General features: G+C 42.6%; 1 protein-coding gene across 1 annotated transcript; it reads left to right on the top strand.

Moving 5' to 3' along the window:
• The first annotated feature begins 434 nt into the window (after positions 1-434).
• Positions 435-17,133, top strand: LOC119481326. Its single transcript, XM_037758128.1, has 32 exons — positions 435-555; positions 1,091-1,150; positions 1,878-1,943; positions 2,056-2,151; positions 2,331-2,655; positions 3,580-3,779; positions 3,892-4,283; positions 5,277-5,431; positions 5,612-5,826; positions 6,093-6,232; positions 6,306-6,416; positions 6,505-6,663; positions 6,773-6,896; positions 6,992-7,195; positions 7,338-7,682; positions 7,780-8,306; positions 8,481-8,620; positions 9,191-9,319; positions 9,823-10,031; positions 10,693-10,818; positions 11,170-11,303; positions 12,417-12,545; positions 13,010-13,257; positions 13,529-13,694; positions 14,227-14,431; positions 14,540-14,673; positions 14,901-15,043; positions 15,164-15,312; positions 15,452-15,658; positions 15,806-15,900; positions 16,024-16,148; positions 16,785-17,133. The coding sequence occupies exons 1-32, from the start codon at positions 508-510 to the stop codon at positions 17,021-17,023; spliced, it is 5,745 nt and encodes a 1,914-aa protein (XP_037614056.1). The 5' UTR covers positions 435-507; the 3' UTR covers positions 17,024-17,133.
• The last annotated feature ends 513 nt before the right edge of the window (positions 17,134-17,646 follow it).

A 17,646-nucleotide genomic window follows, 5' to 3' on the forward strand; every position in this document is an offset into this window, starting at 1 on the left:
CAGTCATTTATCTATTTTTTCCCCCAAACTAACTGCCAACTTGATTGCTGACTACTCAGAGATACCATGTGATACCAACGTTGTTTACTATTTGCTCACAAGCCTTGTTAGAAGTGGGAACCTAAAGTCCAATATCTTTCACAGATTTAAGCAAAACATTGATTTTGGACCCGCCAACTTTTTTAAATGATTAATTCAGTGTTTTTTATTTTTTTTGTGGAAAAGCTATACTTGTATTCAACACCTTTCTAAAAGCTTTATGGATATATTATTTTTTTAAAGGATTCGTCTATTCTATTCGACCGTTTTATTTATTTATTTTTTAATCATATTTGCTCCAGTCTCGCCTACTTCAGCTTTAACTATTCCTCATTTTTGAATTTGATGTTTCCCTTTTAAATGTTTTATTTTTATTTATTTTTTTAAATGTGTGACCGGAAGTTGGGCCTTTCATTACTTCCTGTTTGACAGACGGCTGTAGTCTCATATCAGTCTGGAGGTGAAGGGATGTGGACCTATAACAGAGACGGGCTTTTTCTAAAAAAGAAGAGGAAAGTAAGTGTTTTTTACGACAAATTATATTGTTTTAATTGTCAATAATAATAATTCATAATATTTTTTCGTTTGTTCTTAAAATTCTTTACAGTATAATTTTATATATATATATTTATATGTATATTTATATTTATTAATATATATATATAAGATATTTTTATATGATATTATATATAAAATATCTAAAGTTGGCTTCACATTGACGAACTACAACATTAAAATGTTCTTACATGTAGTTGTTAGGGATAAAAACAGAAAGAGATATGTTATTCTCTAATAATAAACACTTAGAAAGAAGCCATTCCGCAAAATGAGTACTTTTCTAATTCAGGATTTGTTTTACTTGCAATGGAGTATTTTTAGACAGAGAGATCTGAGTGCCTACTTGTAAAAATGTTTTATCACTTTACTGTTCAATTCCAGTTTTGTTAGGATACATATTTTTTATTTATATCTTTAGGTTGTAATTGATATAATTGCAGTATTTCAGTCTCTACAGTAATGTGGTATTTTATACATGTACTATGTGTTGCAGGAGGACAGAGAGGCTGTAACACTTCCAGCTATAAACAATGGCCCAACTTCACTTTGTCAGGTGATCTATGTACATTATAGGGATTATTATTATGTAGGAGCTGTATGAATGAGCGTCCAGCCACCACTTTGGTCCTAATCTCAACATCTATTAGATGGATTATCATGAGATTTTGTACATGACTGTCTATCAGGTCTGCCAGCGATATTTTGAGGGGCAGTGGCTAGTTTTTTTTTAAAGGGCACCCCCACATTGCCCCCATGCAAACACATACAAACTGTGTGTTATATAAAGAGAGTAACAATATCCAATTTTATAAAAAATGCACCATAAATTGTCCATAAATTCATAAATACTTAGGACAAACATGCTTTAATGGAGATGACGTATATAAGAAATGGATGTTAGATATTCTATTATTAGACATATATGTTTATTAATTTAAAAAAATATATTATTTATTAATATAGATCAAAATTCAGCAAAGTTGATGACATCATCACATTTATACGAGAGATCCTGCATTACAAACTGGTGTTATGGAGGCATGGGTCATTTACTAGACAGGGAGGATGTAATAAAAGATGCTATCAAATTGCATCATGGGAAATGTAGGATCCAGTGTTTGGGGGGGGGCTTGAATAGTAGGACTTAAGTGAGGATATCTTGTCCTCTGCTGCTTTGATTTTGACCTTTTTATGTCTGTTTCGGAGTACGATTTTAATTTGAATATCACAGGCCTGAACATACCCATCCCTGTGTCTTCCCTGATGCTCTTATTTTGTAGAGGACAAACAGGAAGGGGCATTACACCAAACTGACAGAGGAATCCAATATTACAAATCACCTCAGAGTAAGTGCCTCAGATCAACAGCCAACACTGAAGAACAACATGTTTTTTTTTGTCTCAGTTCATTAATTTCTGATTAAATTAAAATGATTTATATTCTCTTGTCTGTCTCCAGTATCAGCTACAGCTGCAGCAAACAGGAAAAAACCCAAAGGATCCTCACTTAGAGGACAGGACAACTGACATACTGCACCAAGGCCATTTTTTCAAGGTACGTCATTTATAGCTTTACATGCAGGCTACATGTCAATGACTAGTCCATCCTTAAAATGAAATAAAAAGACATAAAGCTGTAAGACAATTCCTTTGTAATCTGTCTTTAATTCAGAATAGTACTCAAATTACTTTCCAAGCGTTCATCATACAGACCTAATGTTTCTTTTTTAACAGGTTAAGGCTGCCAAGGCCTTATTAAACCTACATGAATATGGGAGAACAATTGAGGACTCAACAAAGTTACTAAGGAGCATAGAGGCACTAGTCGGAGAAGATGAGGATGAAGATGGTATCAAGGAGGACAGAGAGACGGACAGTGGGACTCATTTGTCTGTTAGGTCAAACAAAGACGATGTGGACAAAAGAAGTGACAACAAACTCCCAGCGACAAATGTGTGGCGCGGTACGACGGCCAATGAGGTTCAGAGAAAGGAGGAGGATTCTTCATTGGCTGTTGAAGAGAAGAGATTCATGGTCTACATATGTGGTGGATACAAAGGTCAGAATGAACACATCTGACATGTTTACACCGTGGAAGAGAATCTTCTCTGAATGGCTGCCAGGTGTTTCATCAAAGATATATTTCAGGATCACTCTAAAGCAGGGGTCAGCAACCTGCGGCTCCGGAGCCACATGCGGCTCTTTAGCTCCTCTCCAGTGGCTCCCTGTGGATTTATAAAAATGGAAATGAATAACTGTTTTTCGTTTACATTTTCATTTTTATTTATCATTGTTGTAGGTCTATGGTACGACGGTACAACGGAGTATTAGGGCCACATTGAGGAAAAAAATAAATCTAAGATTTTGAGAATAAAGTCATAATATATAATAAGTAGTAATTTTATGTGTTATTTTCTTTTTTTCTCGTAAAGTTATGACTTTATTTCTCGTAATATTACGATTTTATTCTCGTAATATTACTACATTTTTTCTCTTTATTCTCGTAATATTTCAATTTTTTTTTCTCGTAATATTATGACTTTATTCTGGAAATCTCAGATTATTTCCCCTTAATGTGGCCCTAATACTCCATAGTACATTTGCTCTTTGGCCCTCACTGCATTAGACTTATATACTATATACTTAGACTATAAGCTGTGTTACCTTCATCACAATACTCAAATGTTTTGCGGCTCCAGACAGATTTTTTTTTTTTTTTTTTTTGCCTAAAATGTCTCTTTTGATAGTAAAGGTTGCCGACCCCTGCTCTAAACCATCATTTTAACTCAGTCTTAATGGTATATTAGTTCGACATTTTGGGAAATGTGCTTATTTTGCTTTCTGGTGGAGAGTTAGATGAGAAGACTCTGTGTCTGTATGTTAATATGGCGGTGGAGCCATCAGGCACTTAGCTTAACATAAAGGCTAGAAAAAGCTGGTAACAATGGTTTTCCATATGTGTGTATATATGTGTTTGATTCAGACACGGTTGCAGAGAGAAGTGCGCTCATGGAGAACGTCTATCCCAGACTGTATCTGTACTGTAAGCAGAGAGGCTACGACTTCAGGATGATCGACCTCCGCTGGGGGGTCGGAACGCCTGTTGCTGAACGCCACGACACCGTAGAGCTGCACGTGGAGAATCTGCAGCGATGTCAGGAAACCCGGGGTCCAAACTTTATTGTAAGATATCGTCCTGTAGTATTATTTGACAGTACAAGAGTGTAGAGATTTTAGCATCTTTTTGTTCCAGATGATGAATTCATGTGTGACTCTCTGATGTTCTGTTGGTCAGTTGTTTGTTGGACAGAAGCACGAGGTCCGGAGCCTTCCCCCCACCATCACCAGAGAGGCCTATGAGGCCATAGTGAGAGTGGTGGCGAGAGACCAACAGCAGGCGTCCAAAAACAAACCAGTGGAGGACTTCCCTGCCTCAGGCTCCCGGTCCAGCATCACTGCAAACAGCAGTTTCATCCAACACTCCATTTATGGGAATTATCTGAATTTCGGAGAACAGGCTACCATCTCAGGACTGCTGAGCCAGAGCTCCCACAGCTCATTTTCAGGAGGAGAGGAGGCCAGACTCAGCCCTGTGGGTGCAAGGAGCCCGGACCTAACTTTACTCCAGATGTACTACAAGCTGGACGAGAATTGCCTTCCTCCTGTCTACCGCTTACTTCCCATCAGGTGAAAACAAAACTCACTGGTCACAGTTTTTACGGTGTGGCGTCGGATCATGTCATGATAATACTCTCCCTCATAATATTCAACTTTTTTGTTAAAGGATTGCGTTGTTAGTCGGTCGGTTTGTGTGTCCAGACTAAAATATCTCAACAACTATTAGATCGATAACCAATCTCTTGGTAATAGATCTTGATTGGTTTTGAGTGGAATATCTCAGCAACCATATGACGGATTGCCATGAAATTTTACGCAGATATTAGGGTTGGTGGATATGTTAAAATTTTCCAACTGGCCACCGTCAGCTCAACAACCGGCGATTGGAGATATATTTGAGTGCTTCTAGTTAAAAATCTCAGAATTTTTGGCCAATTCCTATTAACGCACTCTTTGAATTGTGCTTTACAGGTTAATTATATACCGAGTTGAATTCTCAAGGAGGCAGATCATTAAATTAGCAAAATAAAATGACAAAAATCGCCCCCCCTCCCTCCCCAAAAAAAACTGACGATGGATTGTCCAATTGCCCAACCATAACAGATATTCATGGTCCCCAGAGGATAATTCCCAATGACTTTATTGATCTCCTTTTAAATCAGCGCCACCAGCAGGTCACGTTTCAACGATCCAGTGAAATATCTCAACACCTATCAGATGGATTGACACAAAATGTGTTACATCATGGTTCCCAGAGGATAAATCCTAATGACTTAAGTGATCCTCTGACTTTTAATTTAGTCCTACCAGAAGCTTTTTGTTTTAGATTGAAATGTCTGAACAACTATTGGATGCAATGCCATATAGCATTTGATACAGACATTCATGATCCCCACAGAATGGATTGTAATAACTTCGATCTATCATCAGGTCAAAATATCCTCATGTCCAATACTTTGGCTTATGAACGAATGTAGTAAATTAGTAGTCTCATTTAACTACTTGTTAGCAACTGCCTATTTTTGAACAAGCCCATTCATGATCTCTTGGTGACCTTCACAGCTCTCACCATCCTGACATGTTGAGCATGGACAGAGAGCACAGGAGGCAGGCCATGAAGGACTGGAGCGCTACCTGCTGCAGACTGTGGGGGATTCTACAACGCAGCACGGTTGAGGCACTTGGGCAAGAGGCGGCATCACTGTTACTCAGAACCGGTACGTTTTATTCCCACCTCTTATATGATAGAGGTTTCTCCTTTATCCTTCTGACCAGAGAAATCGTTCCACTGGGCTGTTGGATTCTTGTTCACAGCAGCTTCAGAAGTGCAAGCTGGAAAAATTGCAGATAGAAGATAAAGACTAATGGCACAAACAACATTATCTTTTTGTGCGTAGTTCTTGACTGGGAGGTAGAGACAGGTCTGCAGTCTGTAGACGAGGCTCCCCCAGAGGAGCACTGCCACTGCTATAAGAGACTCATCCCAGACCTGCACTACAACCTGAAGCACGAACATGCAGCGCAGTACGCCGACCTCCTGAAGGGACGGGCTCAGCTCGATCCAGTACTCAGCACAGCACACCGGCAATTTATGGACCGGCTCCATGAAAAGGTATTTTCATTGTTACTGGCTATAAACTCCAGTTGAAATCACATTTAGACGTTCAAAAATCACAGTGATTTTTAAGATTTATAATATTTTAGTATTATTGAAAGGAAGAAAAAAAGGTGTTTTGGGATGAATCAGAAATGCTCCTTTACTCTCTAAGCCTCTGAGAGGGCTAACCAAACCAAAGTGCCATTGTAGATTTAGTTCTCTTGTCTCTCAATTCTGCCTCTTATGTACATTTTATTAATTTCTATGTCTACATCATCAAGCTGCGCTACACCAACATCTATGAGCGTAACGTGGGATGGGGACGGAAAGGCCTGAACTCCAAACACAATCGCTCCCAGCAGTTCTACACCGAGCGCATCTCCTCCCACTTTCAAAGGACAGTCATCAACTCCCTCAACAAGTACAACATACACACATTTATATCATAAATATCTCTGTGTTGTATGAGTTAACTACAGCTACTTCTTTTTCAGAGTAATGAAGGTCACCAAAACTCCAGGCCCTTATGACACAATGAGGAGAGAAGCTGTCAGAGTGCAGATACAGGAGGAGATACAGCGTCACGTTAACTATGGACTCCATCTGTGAGTGTCTTTCTTGTCCATATCAAAATCTTTCTCAGTGCAGCTTGGAGTTGTTACAAATCTCTCCCTTTTTTCCTCCATCCCTCAGGGTGAAGGGCTGTACGTTGAGGCGGGCTTTCCTAGCTGATGTGAAGAAGGCAGTGGAGCAGTCAAAAACCAGACCCATCCTCCTGCTTGGACCACCAGGCTGGGGAAAGAGCGCCACCATGGCTGCAGTAGCACAGCTAGCGCCCTCCTGGCTACCTGGGTGAGATGGTAGAGTAGAGGATCGCATGGTAGCAATGACGTTTTTTTTGGTTTGCGGTGTGTCATTGATAGAACCATTACATTTTTTTTTATGTCACATTGGGTTTCAGAGCTGTGAAGATATTGGTGCACTTCGTTGGATTCAATGGAGAGAGCAGGAATATTCGTCTGGTCCTGCAGAGTCTTTGTGTCCAGCTGGTTGAAGCCTACTGTCCCCACACACAGCTGTCAGAGGTACTGGTCCATCTCTAGTGAACACAGCTTCATTATATCTCACCCGACTCACCAGGATTATTTTAAAGTGATACCAAGGTTTATTCATCCAGCAGGGTCTCCCTCAGCTGATCAATGAGTTCTACTCTCTGTTGGACCTGGTGGGAGCAGAGAGACACCTGATGGTCCTGCTGGACGGGTTAGATGAGCTGTCTGAGGAACATGGTGCAGACCTCTCCTGGATCTCAACCCCTCTACCTCCAAACGTCCACCTCGTCCTGTCTGCGACCACTGACTCCCCCTGCGCTCACTCTCTGCAGGTTCAGTAGAACTCAACTGAAGTCGATGACATTTTAAATTTCACTCTGGCAACAGAAAGGAGGCGAATAGAAATGTGATTTTGGCAAAGTCAGTAAATCTGGGGAATTAAAGTTACCAGAGTTTTCTCTCTCTCACCAGCAGTCAGCCCACCCCACAGTCCTGTCCCTCCCTCCACTCAGTCCTGATGACATCACAGCAGCATTAGAGGCCAAGCTGCGGACCGACCAGCGATGTCTGCAGGAGCAGCAGTGGCAGCTGCTAGTCCGGGCTTGTCTCTCCTGTCCCTGGCCTCTGTACCTGGAAGCAGTTTACTCTGAGAGCAAGCTCTGGACCTCCTACTCCCCCCAGGCCAGCCTCAGCCTTCCAGCTAGCCTGGAGGGCTTCTACCTCGGCGTGCTGGCTCGCCTGGAGAAAGAGCTGGGGAGGCAGCTGGTGAGACGGGCTGCATCTCTGATATCCATCTCACGTTGGGGTGTCACTGAAGAGGTGGGGAAAGCTACATTTTTAGGGCTGGCAATCGGTTAAAATAGTTAATCGTGATTAATCGCAAATGAATCACAGATTATTTTGATCTGTTCATCAGGAGTTACTGGACCTGCTGGCCCAAGATGGGAAGGTGCTCCAGGAAGTGACCTCATGTCACTCCTCTTCCAGCCGCCGCAGGATACCTTATGTCTCGTGGGCTCGACTGAAGCGTGACCTCGGTCGTCATCTAACGGAGGTCAGGACAGATGGGACATGGGTGTACCGCTGGACTCATTCTGAGCTGAGCCGTGTTTGCATTAAGCGCTATTTAAAAACAGATGACTCTCGCATGGCTGTGCACGCAGACTATGCCGACTACTACAGAGACAAGTCGCAACACTCTCACATATTTCAGCCGCTGGCGTGGACACTGGATGAGGAGGAGGATGGTGACGGCATGACTAAAAGTTACAGATTTAATCTGAGGAAGCTTCACGGGTTACCCTATCACCTGATCCGCTCAGGCCAAATCCTGCCTTTCCTGTCTGAATGCATTTTCAACTATGAGTTCCTGCTACATAAGGCCTGGGGTCTGTCTGTCCTGGACATCGAGGAGGACCTGAAGAAGGCTGTGCTGCCAGACAAGTAGGTCCTACCAGAGCTGTTGTCTTAAAGTGCATATAGCATTGATGATGATCACAGTTGTCCAAAGCAGGGAGATACTTACTTTGAGTCTTGGCCTCTTTCCGCTGCATGCTGTCAGCCCTCTGATAGTTCATCTGTGTAAATACAGTGTGCACCTCCCTCCACCTCCTATAGGGTGCTGGTGGATGTGGAGGTGCTGTCAGGTGCTCTGGAGCTGTCCAGAGCGGTGCTGCTGCAGGACCCCTGTCAGCTGGCCTCCCAGCTTACGGGTCGACTGGGACAAATGGTTATGGAGGACCGTCCTGTTGCTAAAGGTACACTGTAACAGAATCTTGTGTATTTATTTACAGTATATGTCACATATCATGTACTATACAGTACAGTGAAATATGTGTTTCAGGTAAGAGAGGTGGAATCCGTGGAGTTGTAGAAATCTGAATGAGGATTCTAGGCCAGTATACTTTTTAATTTGTAAAAAAAAATAGGCAATTAATAATAATAAAATTATTTATATAACCAATTAAAAACAAAGTGCAATACACAAAAAAAATAAATGAACAGACAGAAGAAAAGGCAAGATGGATGGTATTGTTCAAATTGAAGGAGAAGTAGATCTGATAGTCATCTGCATAGAATCGGACACTAAGACCTGCATTAGGCTGCTTTAAAGATAATTCACTAAGAAAATCTCCTTCATGTGTCTTCATGAAAGACATGGTGCAAGAAGTTCGGTGATGTAGTGACTACAAACAGGGGAACTATGAATTCTTGTATTTTTGGTATTTTGAGGAACTGAAAATCATCGAGTTAAAGATAGTCAACCACTTTGCAACAAAAAGGTTTTTTTTGTATCAAACCGCATCTAAGCCCTGTGTGTGACCCAGGTGACCCGCTGAAGTTCAGCTACCTCCATGCTCTACTGGCTCAGTGTACCCAGTCCTCCCTGCCTGTGCTGCTGCCCTCCTCCACCTGCTTGCTGCCCCCAGGAGGCCTCCAACACACCCTGCTGGCAGGTAATACATCATAAACTGCCTATATACTACACCAGTCCGTTCTCATTCCCAGGTCGTCATATACCGACGCTTTGTCACGGCCATCGGCGTTCGGTACCACATAAAGGCACCGCTTAGTGCCGGGTAAACCCATCCGCAGCAACAGTAAACGTGGCAGGTGGCAGTATGTGACGAGTTGGGATGAGAATGAGTTGTCATCCTGATTGTCTAGACTGTAATTTGGAGTTATCTGAATTGAGGGTCTAAGCACAGAGGGTGTTGTATGCTGTACAGATTACATTTGTGTTTTGTGATATTGGGCTGTATAAATACAATTGACTTGACTTGATTAGTACACCCAGTACCTAAAGTACATGCTTGTTAGTACACACCGCCTGTAACTAAAGTACTACATAGTGTATATTTTGCTACATTTTTAATGCGCACATAAGCGTAATTGTAACTGCATGCTATCACTGTGTGATGAAATAATCAAATTGAATGATGGTGTGTTTACTAACCAGGTCATTTGACCAATGTGACTGCCCTGGGAGCGGGGCAGAGTGGACCCTTGGGTGTCACCAGTGAATCAGATGGTAGCCTCAGGTTTTGGGATCTGGAACAGAGGCGGATCATCAGGAGCCTGGACCCGGCGGGGGGAGTTGTGGGAGATTCAATCACCCTGGGTCTGGATGACAGGATGCTTATAGTCCGCATGGGACAAAGTCTGCAGGTTAGACTTCGGCTAAATGTAGTTTAACTGGTTGGTTTAAAGGGGCAGTGTATAGGATTTGGTGGCATCTGGTGGTGTGGTTGCAGATTGCAACCAACTCGGTTCACTCCTCCCTTTCCAAGACTAGGGTAACGTGAGACTGCCGAGTGCAAAACCGAGGCCGTCCATACCATAATAACACCACTTTAGGAGCAACGGTCGCTGGTGGTACCATGGTTTAGCTCTCTGCGGCTAACGTTACCGCAATTTCACAACTAAGGTGGCCTTCAGGTAACATAAAAACGTGAAAGGCTCTCTCCAAAGCCAGTGTTTGGTTTGTCCATTCTTGTCTTCTTCCCGCTCCCTATGTACAGAAGATATGAAGGGCTCATTCTAAGCTAACGAAAACACAACAATTCTTAGTTTCAGGTGATTATACACTAATGAAAACATATTTATCAATATTATATTCCATTTCTGCTAATAGATCCCCCCGAAATGCTACACACTGTGCCTTTAAATGAAGAAGAACTATCATTTTTCTGCTTTATCTCAGAAAGGAAGCTTGTAACTACAATGTGATTTCAAACTAAAAGTTGTATTGTATAAAACACCAACAGTTTAAAACCACTGGAAAGAGTGGTGTTACAAGATGCTGATGTATAACTTGGCTGTGTTTCAGGTGAGAGAGGTTGAATCCGGGCGAGTTGTGTATTCAGAGAGCGACTCAGTGGACGTTCCCATAGTCACCACGACTAGTGAAGGACAGCTGCTGGTGGTCTTCTATGATGGAAGTCATCTAGTCAAGGTGAACCAAACAGCAGAAAGACACAGTTAGAGACCAGCTGGTGAACATAGTGGAGCATTTAGCAGCTAAAGAGACAGATATTGTTGATATAGGAGGTGGTGGAGACCAAAACGGAGCTAAAAGGAGAGTAATTATCGCCATAATAATATAATAATAATAAGGTGATGATGTGTCAGTGTTGTATTTTCATCTTGTTTTGATGCCCCTAAATGGCAGAAAAAATGAATGAAGCCTGAATGTTTGTTCAGCAGAATGACTAATGCTAGAAACTTTACAAAGAGAGCCTTGTATGTTTTTATAAAAGGTTTATATATGTCTGAGCTAAATGGGCATCCCTCGTGTGTTTGTCAGGTTTTTGACCTGGCGTCTTCCTGCTCTCTGCTGCACTGTGCTAACATTTCCATGGAGCATGAGGCCATCCATAAAGACCGCTCCATTCTGCTGTCCAACAACTCCATCAGAGACTACGTCCTCTTTGCCTACAGGTCAGACAGTTTAGACCCAGATCAGGACCAGGCTATTGCCATGTAGGTGCCTTGTGATCATATTCAGCACTTTGACATTTGACATATACACTTATCTTAACCTAGCAAATAGCACATTAAAATGACATTGGTCGTCCTGCCTTTGTGTTTGGTCATCCTCCCCGTCTTTGTGGCGGCAACTGCTTGCTGTCTCAGAATAAAAAATGGCACATTGTCACCTAATTAATTGCAGTACAGATCAAACTATTTATCCTGAAAAACATGCAGAGGAGGTCGCAGTAGTACTTTAAGTCCTGATTGTGTGCAGAACAGCCAGTCGGACTGGATCCAACCCCAACAAGCTCCACCAGTGGGTTAACTGTGAAACTGTAAAAGTCCTTTATGGAAATGACTACCTTGATTATTAAAACACTATTTGCATATATTTGCACAGCAGGCCACATCCCAGTATAGTTACCATGATGGTGATCTCAGCAGCATCATATTAAACAATGCATGAGTCACAAGTGTCACTGCGAGTGACCTTGTTCTTAAATAATATCACATATCCCTTTTGTTAACAAGCTGTGAAATCAGGCCTCCATAGAGTCCAGACAAATGTCACCACTGGGTTTGAAAACAGTAGTGAATTATTAAGACGGGCCACTACTCGTGTGCCTCCGCAGTGTAATGTAGCACGGAGGTGACGCCTTCGTGCCCTCACTCCTGTCACATTGATGTATGACACTGAAGCTGATATCCAGAGACCTTTTCTTCATTCCGTTACCATCTAATTATAACCGCATTAAAAGCAGTTGCATGGCTACTTTCGGAGTAATTAGCACCGAAGCCATACCCTCACACCCGACAGGAGGAGGGATCAGATGAACAACAAAGTAGGGCACCGGTGGTGGCAATACTAGACTGGTAATACTAGACAACATGGACGGTAATAAATGTGGAACGCCTCAGAGCATCAGCTCATTTACAGTTCGCTCTCTTCAGTGTGTCAGATGAATGCTCTCAGAATTATAGAAAAACTCTGGTATTGTTCAATCTGGATCTTTGTACTTGCTACCAAGTTACATCCTTTTTCAGTTGTTTGACATTATTATTCTTCTCTGTGTAAATGAGGTCTGGTGGTGAGGCAGCAGTGTTCAGTGCCAGAGGGGGCGCTGTGCTGTCTGTCCTATCTGCTCAGCATGATGGTGCCTCCATACAAGCTGTAGACATGACTGAAGACTACCTGCTGCTCTTCTGCAGGTACGCTATAAAACCAGAAACACACTGCAGGGATGGCCTGCAATTCTGAAAAAATACATATTGTTGGAGGAGTAAAATGCTAAGAAGGAAAATCACAGATATTATGTGGTACCTCCTTTGTACGGAAGAGTATTAGGGCCGGGCATAAAGGAAAAAAATTAGTGGAGGAAGATTTTTTTGCATTTCGAGAATAAAGTCGAAATCTCGAGAGTAAAGTCAAAATTTCAGTATGCGTTTGATTTGAAAGTTTTAACTTTATTTTATCCTCAACATTTCTACTTTATTCTCAAAATGCAAATTAAAAAAGATAAAAAAAAGTTTCCTCCACTGATTTATTTTTTCCTTATTCCTGACACTAATACTCTCCCGTACCTTAGAGACATGTTGATGTCCTTGCTGGACTTCATTTCAGTGACACCTCACTGTAGTGAAACATTCTCCTCTTTGTACGTTGTCTGTGTCAGGTATCCACACAAGAGTGGCAGTGAAATCATCCACATCCAGCTCTTCAGCACCGTGTCCTTCCTCTACCTGCGCTCCATACTGGGCTGCGGCCAGGACTGCATCTCCCAGGTCACTGTCAACCGGGAGGGGACTCACGCCGTGGCCTTTTGCCCCTCCCCTCGGACAGGCATCACCGAGCTGGTCACATGGAACCTGGAGACGGAGGACCACAAACACATCACTCGCTTCCCCGCAGTGCTGACCAAAGGTTTGTCTTCATAGAAGGTGCTGTGGAATAAACCATACAGCTGATAGAATCTGGTACTGATAGTCATCATCTCAGCCAACAAAGGAGAAGGTTAATGTTCAGTGTTTCAAAAATAACAATCAAGTTGAAAATCTGTCACCGCTGGACTGGAGCTGCCATTTAGTGGTTGCTACTGATACGAACAACACAGCTGGTCCAATGCTCACCAGATGTTTCAGCCTACAGAGGTCAGTGCAGCTTTGTTAGCTGGGACATTCTCCTCTCTCTTCAGGCCTGTGTTTTGATCTGCGCTTCTGCCTGGGGATCTGCAGCGGAGAGAAGTACCTTCGCCTGTGGGATCTGACCTCCAGGATCAGTGACCAGGCTCTGACGTATAACATCCATAAGCCCAGGAGTGAGGGCACAGAGGAGGTCATCCCTATGGGGGAAACCCCGAGGTAGGTAGTGAGATGTACCACTGTAATGTAAGCACAATTAGACCTAATGTGATGACCAGTTCAAGCCCCGATGGGGTTTTTATAAATGAATAAATAAATGACTCAATAAAGAAATATGTCATTAAATGTAGCAAAAGTAATATTAAAATTAAATGAATAAATAAATAAATGACTCAAATAAATAAATAAATATGTCATTAAATGTATCAAAACTAATATTAAAAATAAATGTAGTCATTAATTATTTGACAAAATGTGTCAGAAATAGATTTTTCTGTTTTAATTTGTTTATTTATCTTTGTATTAATTCCCTTATTTATTTACTCTTCTGTTTAATTTGGCCTTTTATTTATTTATTCTTTTATTTTTGATTTCCGTCCTCCATAAAACACTGACTACTTGATATTTCCTAGTTATTTTTTGGAATCAGAAGCACTTTCCATCAAAGCTGACACTTAGAGGCACCATCCACTCCATATTTGCATTGTGGTATCATCCTCCTTTGATGGAGTGTGGCTCCCTCTGCTGGCAGGTACGCCGTGTGCCGCTCCGTCAGAGCTGGGACGGTGTACGTGTGGAACTTGGCCAGACGGCGCTTCGCCTGCCGACCAGTCAGAGCGGAGCACGGCCTCTGCAGCAGCACCGACGTGGTGCTCGCGCATGACTTCAAACTTTACATCTTGACAGACAAGAGCACCAACAGCAGCAGCATGGACGCCCCTGCATGTTCATTCAAGGTCACACTCTCTGATCTTTTTCAGTTTAATGTGTTCAGAACTTTTTAATTGACACCTTTAAGTTCATGTTTGCTCTTACCCTCTACTCTATCATGTCCGACCTCCCAGACTCTTCTGGTGTATGATTTGATTAAGCGGAGCTATGTGAGGAGACAGACTGGGATCACAGTCATTTCCTGTCCTCAGCACGAGTACCGTCTCCTGGAGGATGGACGGACTCTTCTGGGCCTATCAGAGACCAGGTGAGAGTTCATCTGTGAAGTACAGGGAGTGTGAAAAGTCTGTAATGATATAGGGATACTTCACACCCTACATACATTTATTCCTGGTATCATTTAAATCATTAACTGAGATGAACTGAATTAAAAATGAAAGAATCAAACATGTTATTCTTACTGTATATTTATCCACCCCCCCATTTCAGCAGAACCCCAGCTTGATTTCTGTCTGTTGTGTGTTGTTGTTGCAGAGCTCATCTGGTCCTTTGGGATCTGGACTCTGGCTCTGTCAAACATGAGATCAAACCGTCCCTCGGAGAGTCGCTGCTGTGCAGCAGCAGCAGCACTGTCCGCGACCTGCAGTCTGATGAGACGCCACGCAGAGAGACACCATGTGAGTTGCCTGATCCTCGTCTCTAAACACATATCTGACTCTTGAACACAACATTTTGCATTTTACTCAGTGGTAGAGGGGGATTTTAGGCCTGTAAGTAACTTAGAGTTTTCTTCACAGTGATGCCGTGGGACATTCGAACAGAGAGCCGGTCTGCAAAGAAGAGGAGGCTGCAGAGAGAGGCCCGGAGGGAGAGAGAGGAGAAAAGGAGGCTGGACGGAGAGAAATACAACTCTATTGACCAGTACCTCCTCAGTGGAGATCAACAGGTACACAGAAAAAGAGCAAGGCACAGCACAAGGGCAGGATAACCCATGCCAACCCATGCATGATGTTCCATTATATTGTCAGTAGTTGTTGCATCATTGATCTACATCTACATCTACATCCCAGCCCTTTATTTTGCAGGTGGTGGTGTGCTCCTATTTTGCTCAGCACCTCAGTGTCTTCAGCATGGTTTCACAGGAGCACCTCCACACCCTGGAGGATGAAACATCCCTGCCGAGCCTCCACACTGCAGCCGTCACCTTCACCGGCAGTCACCTGGTGCTGAGTGGCTACAACCAGGAGCAGAGGACCCCCTGCGTCACCCTGTGGGACCTGCACCAAGGAACGGTGGGTGACCGGTCAATGCACTCTTAAATGTTCTGTTTTAACTCTATTTAACTCAATTCTTCCTTGTATTTGTCAGTTCTCTAGTGAGTTCCTTGTGGATGATCTGATTTCATATTGACCTCATGCTCTCTGTACCAATTCTTGTAGGTGAGCAAAAGGCTGAGGAGTGAGGCTGGAGTTTGCTGCGTAGCTATCACAGACGACGCAGACAGAGTTGTCTTTGGGGTCTCAGGAAGCAACAGGTATACATGTGTTCAAAAAAGCTCACAAAGAGTATGTTTTTGAGTTTTATTATGTCGTTTGCAAACGGGCAGAGTCAACACTCAACAATGTGTCAAGAATATTTGTTGTGTTTGCTCTGATAGACTGAAGGTGTGGGACCCCTTCAAGAGCAACTACAGGAGCATCTGTGGCTATGGCAACCTGACCATAGAAGACTCCAGTAAGCTGCACATGACAGAGGGAGGAACCAGAGCCGTCCTGCTGTCAGGTGGGAAGTTATTAAGAGCTCTTCCTTTAAAGGAATGGGAGGATTTCTTATAGGGCGTCAGACATGTGGACATGTGTTTGTCTTCACTCTGGTGCTAAAAACAACTGTTTCCTCAAAGGCTCTTTCACATTAAGGTGCCATATTACGGCATGTTTTTCACACTTTCAAGCAAGTGAAATCAGTGCAGTCCCAGGTGGATAAGGGTTGGATTAAAAGAGGTAAATGGAGTGCATTTATACAGCACCTTTCTAGTCTACCGAACACTCAAAGCGCTTTACAGATTATAATTAACTTCCATGAACTGAAAACACACTGTGAAAGGTTTAAAGTTCTAAGACGAAAACACGGACAACTCCCAGACCGGACAACGCTGTGGTAGCGATCTGTCAATCACAAGGTAGCCACGTCCTAAAGCATACCCTGCTTTATGGTCTATTTGACTCTAAATGGGACCATAATTTACTAAATGAACATCATGCTGTATTGAAGTAGACTTGAAACTAGCGACTGAGACCATAAACTCATGTTTACGATGTTTAGTGAGGCAATAAATCAAGTGAGAAGTAGGCTCGTTTTCTCATAGACTTCTATTCAATCTGACTACAGTGACTTTTTTCTGTTGCTATATTAATGCAGGGCAGCTGAGCCTGTGGGACCTGGAGGCGTGCAGCGTCCTGTCTGTGCTCTCTCTGGATGCACACGTCCGCTGTATGACGCTGCTTCCCAGATGCCAGGTTTCCGTCCTGCTCGGCCTCAGCCACAGCCCTGCCCTCATCAGCGTCAGGTCGACATCTAGGACAGCGACTCAAGTCTCTCGACACGGAGACCTGTTTGGAGAGTCCAGCAGCAGCGAGGAAGAGGAGGACGACTCATGAACATTCAGTGTTTTTTCAGCTCTTTCTTCGTAATTATTGTGTTGACGAAAAGGTCTTTTAAAGCTGAAGTAGCCGAGATTGGAGCAAATATGATTTAAAAAAATAAGTTATTTTTATAAAACCTGAAAAAAATCATGTTCCTCGGTGTCCTCTGGTGCTCCTAACGTCATCTGCAAGATTTCACAGACCGGAGGAAAACAAGCAGTCAGAGCTGATCTGAGGTCCGCTGTCCAGCTGCCGTCTATGAGAGCCAGCTGACAATCACTCGCAAACTCCGACCAAACGATCAAACTAGGCAGCGCTGATCAAATATGAATCAATATTGATACTGGTGTAGTGTCTTAAAATTTGAGTAATTTTAATTTAGTATCTCAAAATCTTGACTTTCTATCTCATAATTTGGATTTAACATGAGTATTTTTTAGTTTTGTTATTTTTAAAAATGTCATCTTTTGTCTTTTCTGTCAGAAATGGGCTTCCATACAGTGCCGTCCAACCAGTCTTGTGGTTTGACATACAGTACACTTACTGTAAATCACTAGTTATTCTCAAAGCTTTTCTTTATTTACCTCACTTAACTATTAAAAACAACTTAATATTATAATATTCTTTACGAAATAACA

Source organism: Sebastes umbrosus, chromosome 22 (assembly GCF_015220745.1).
Source record: "Sebastes umbrosus isolate fSebUmb1 chromosome 22, fSebUmb1.pri, whole genome shotgun sequence".
NCBI lineage: Eukaryota > Metazoa > Chordata > Actinopteri > Perciformes > Sebastidae > Sebastes > Sebastes umbrosus.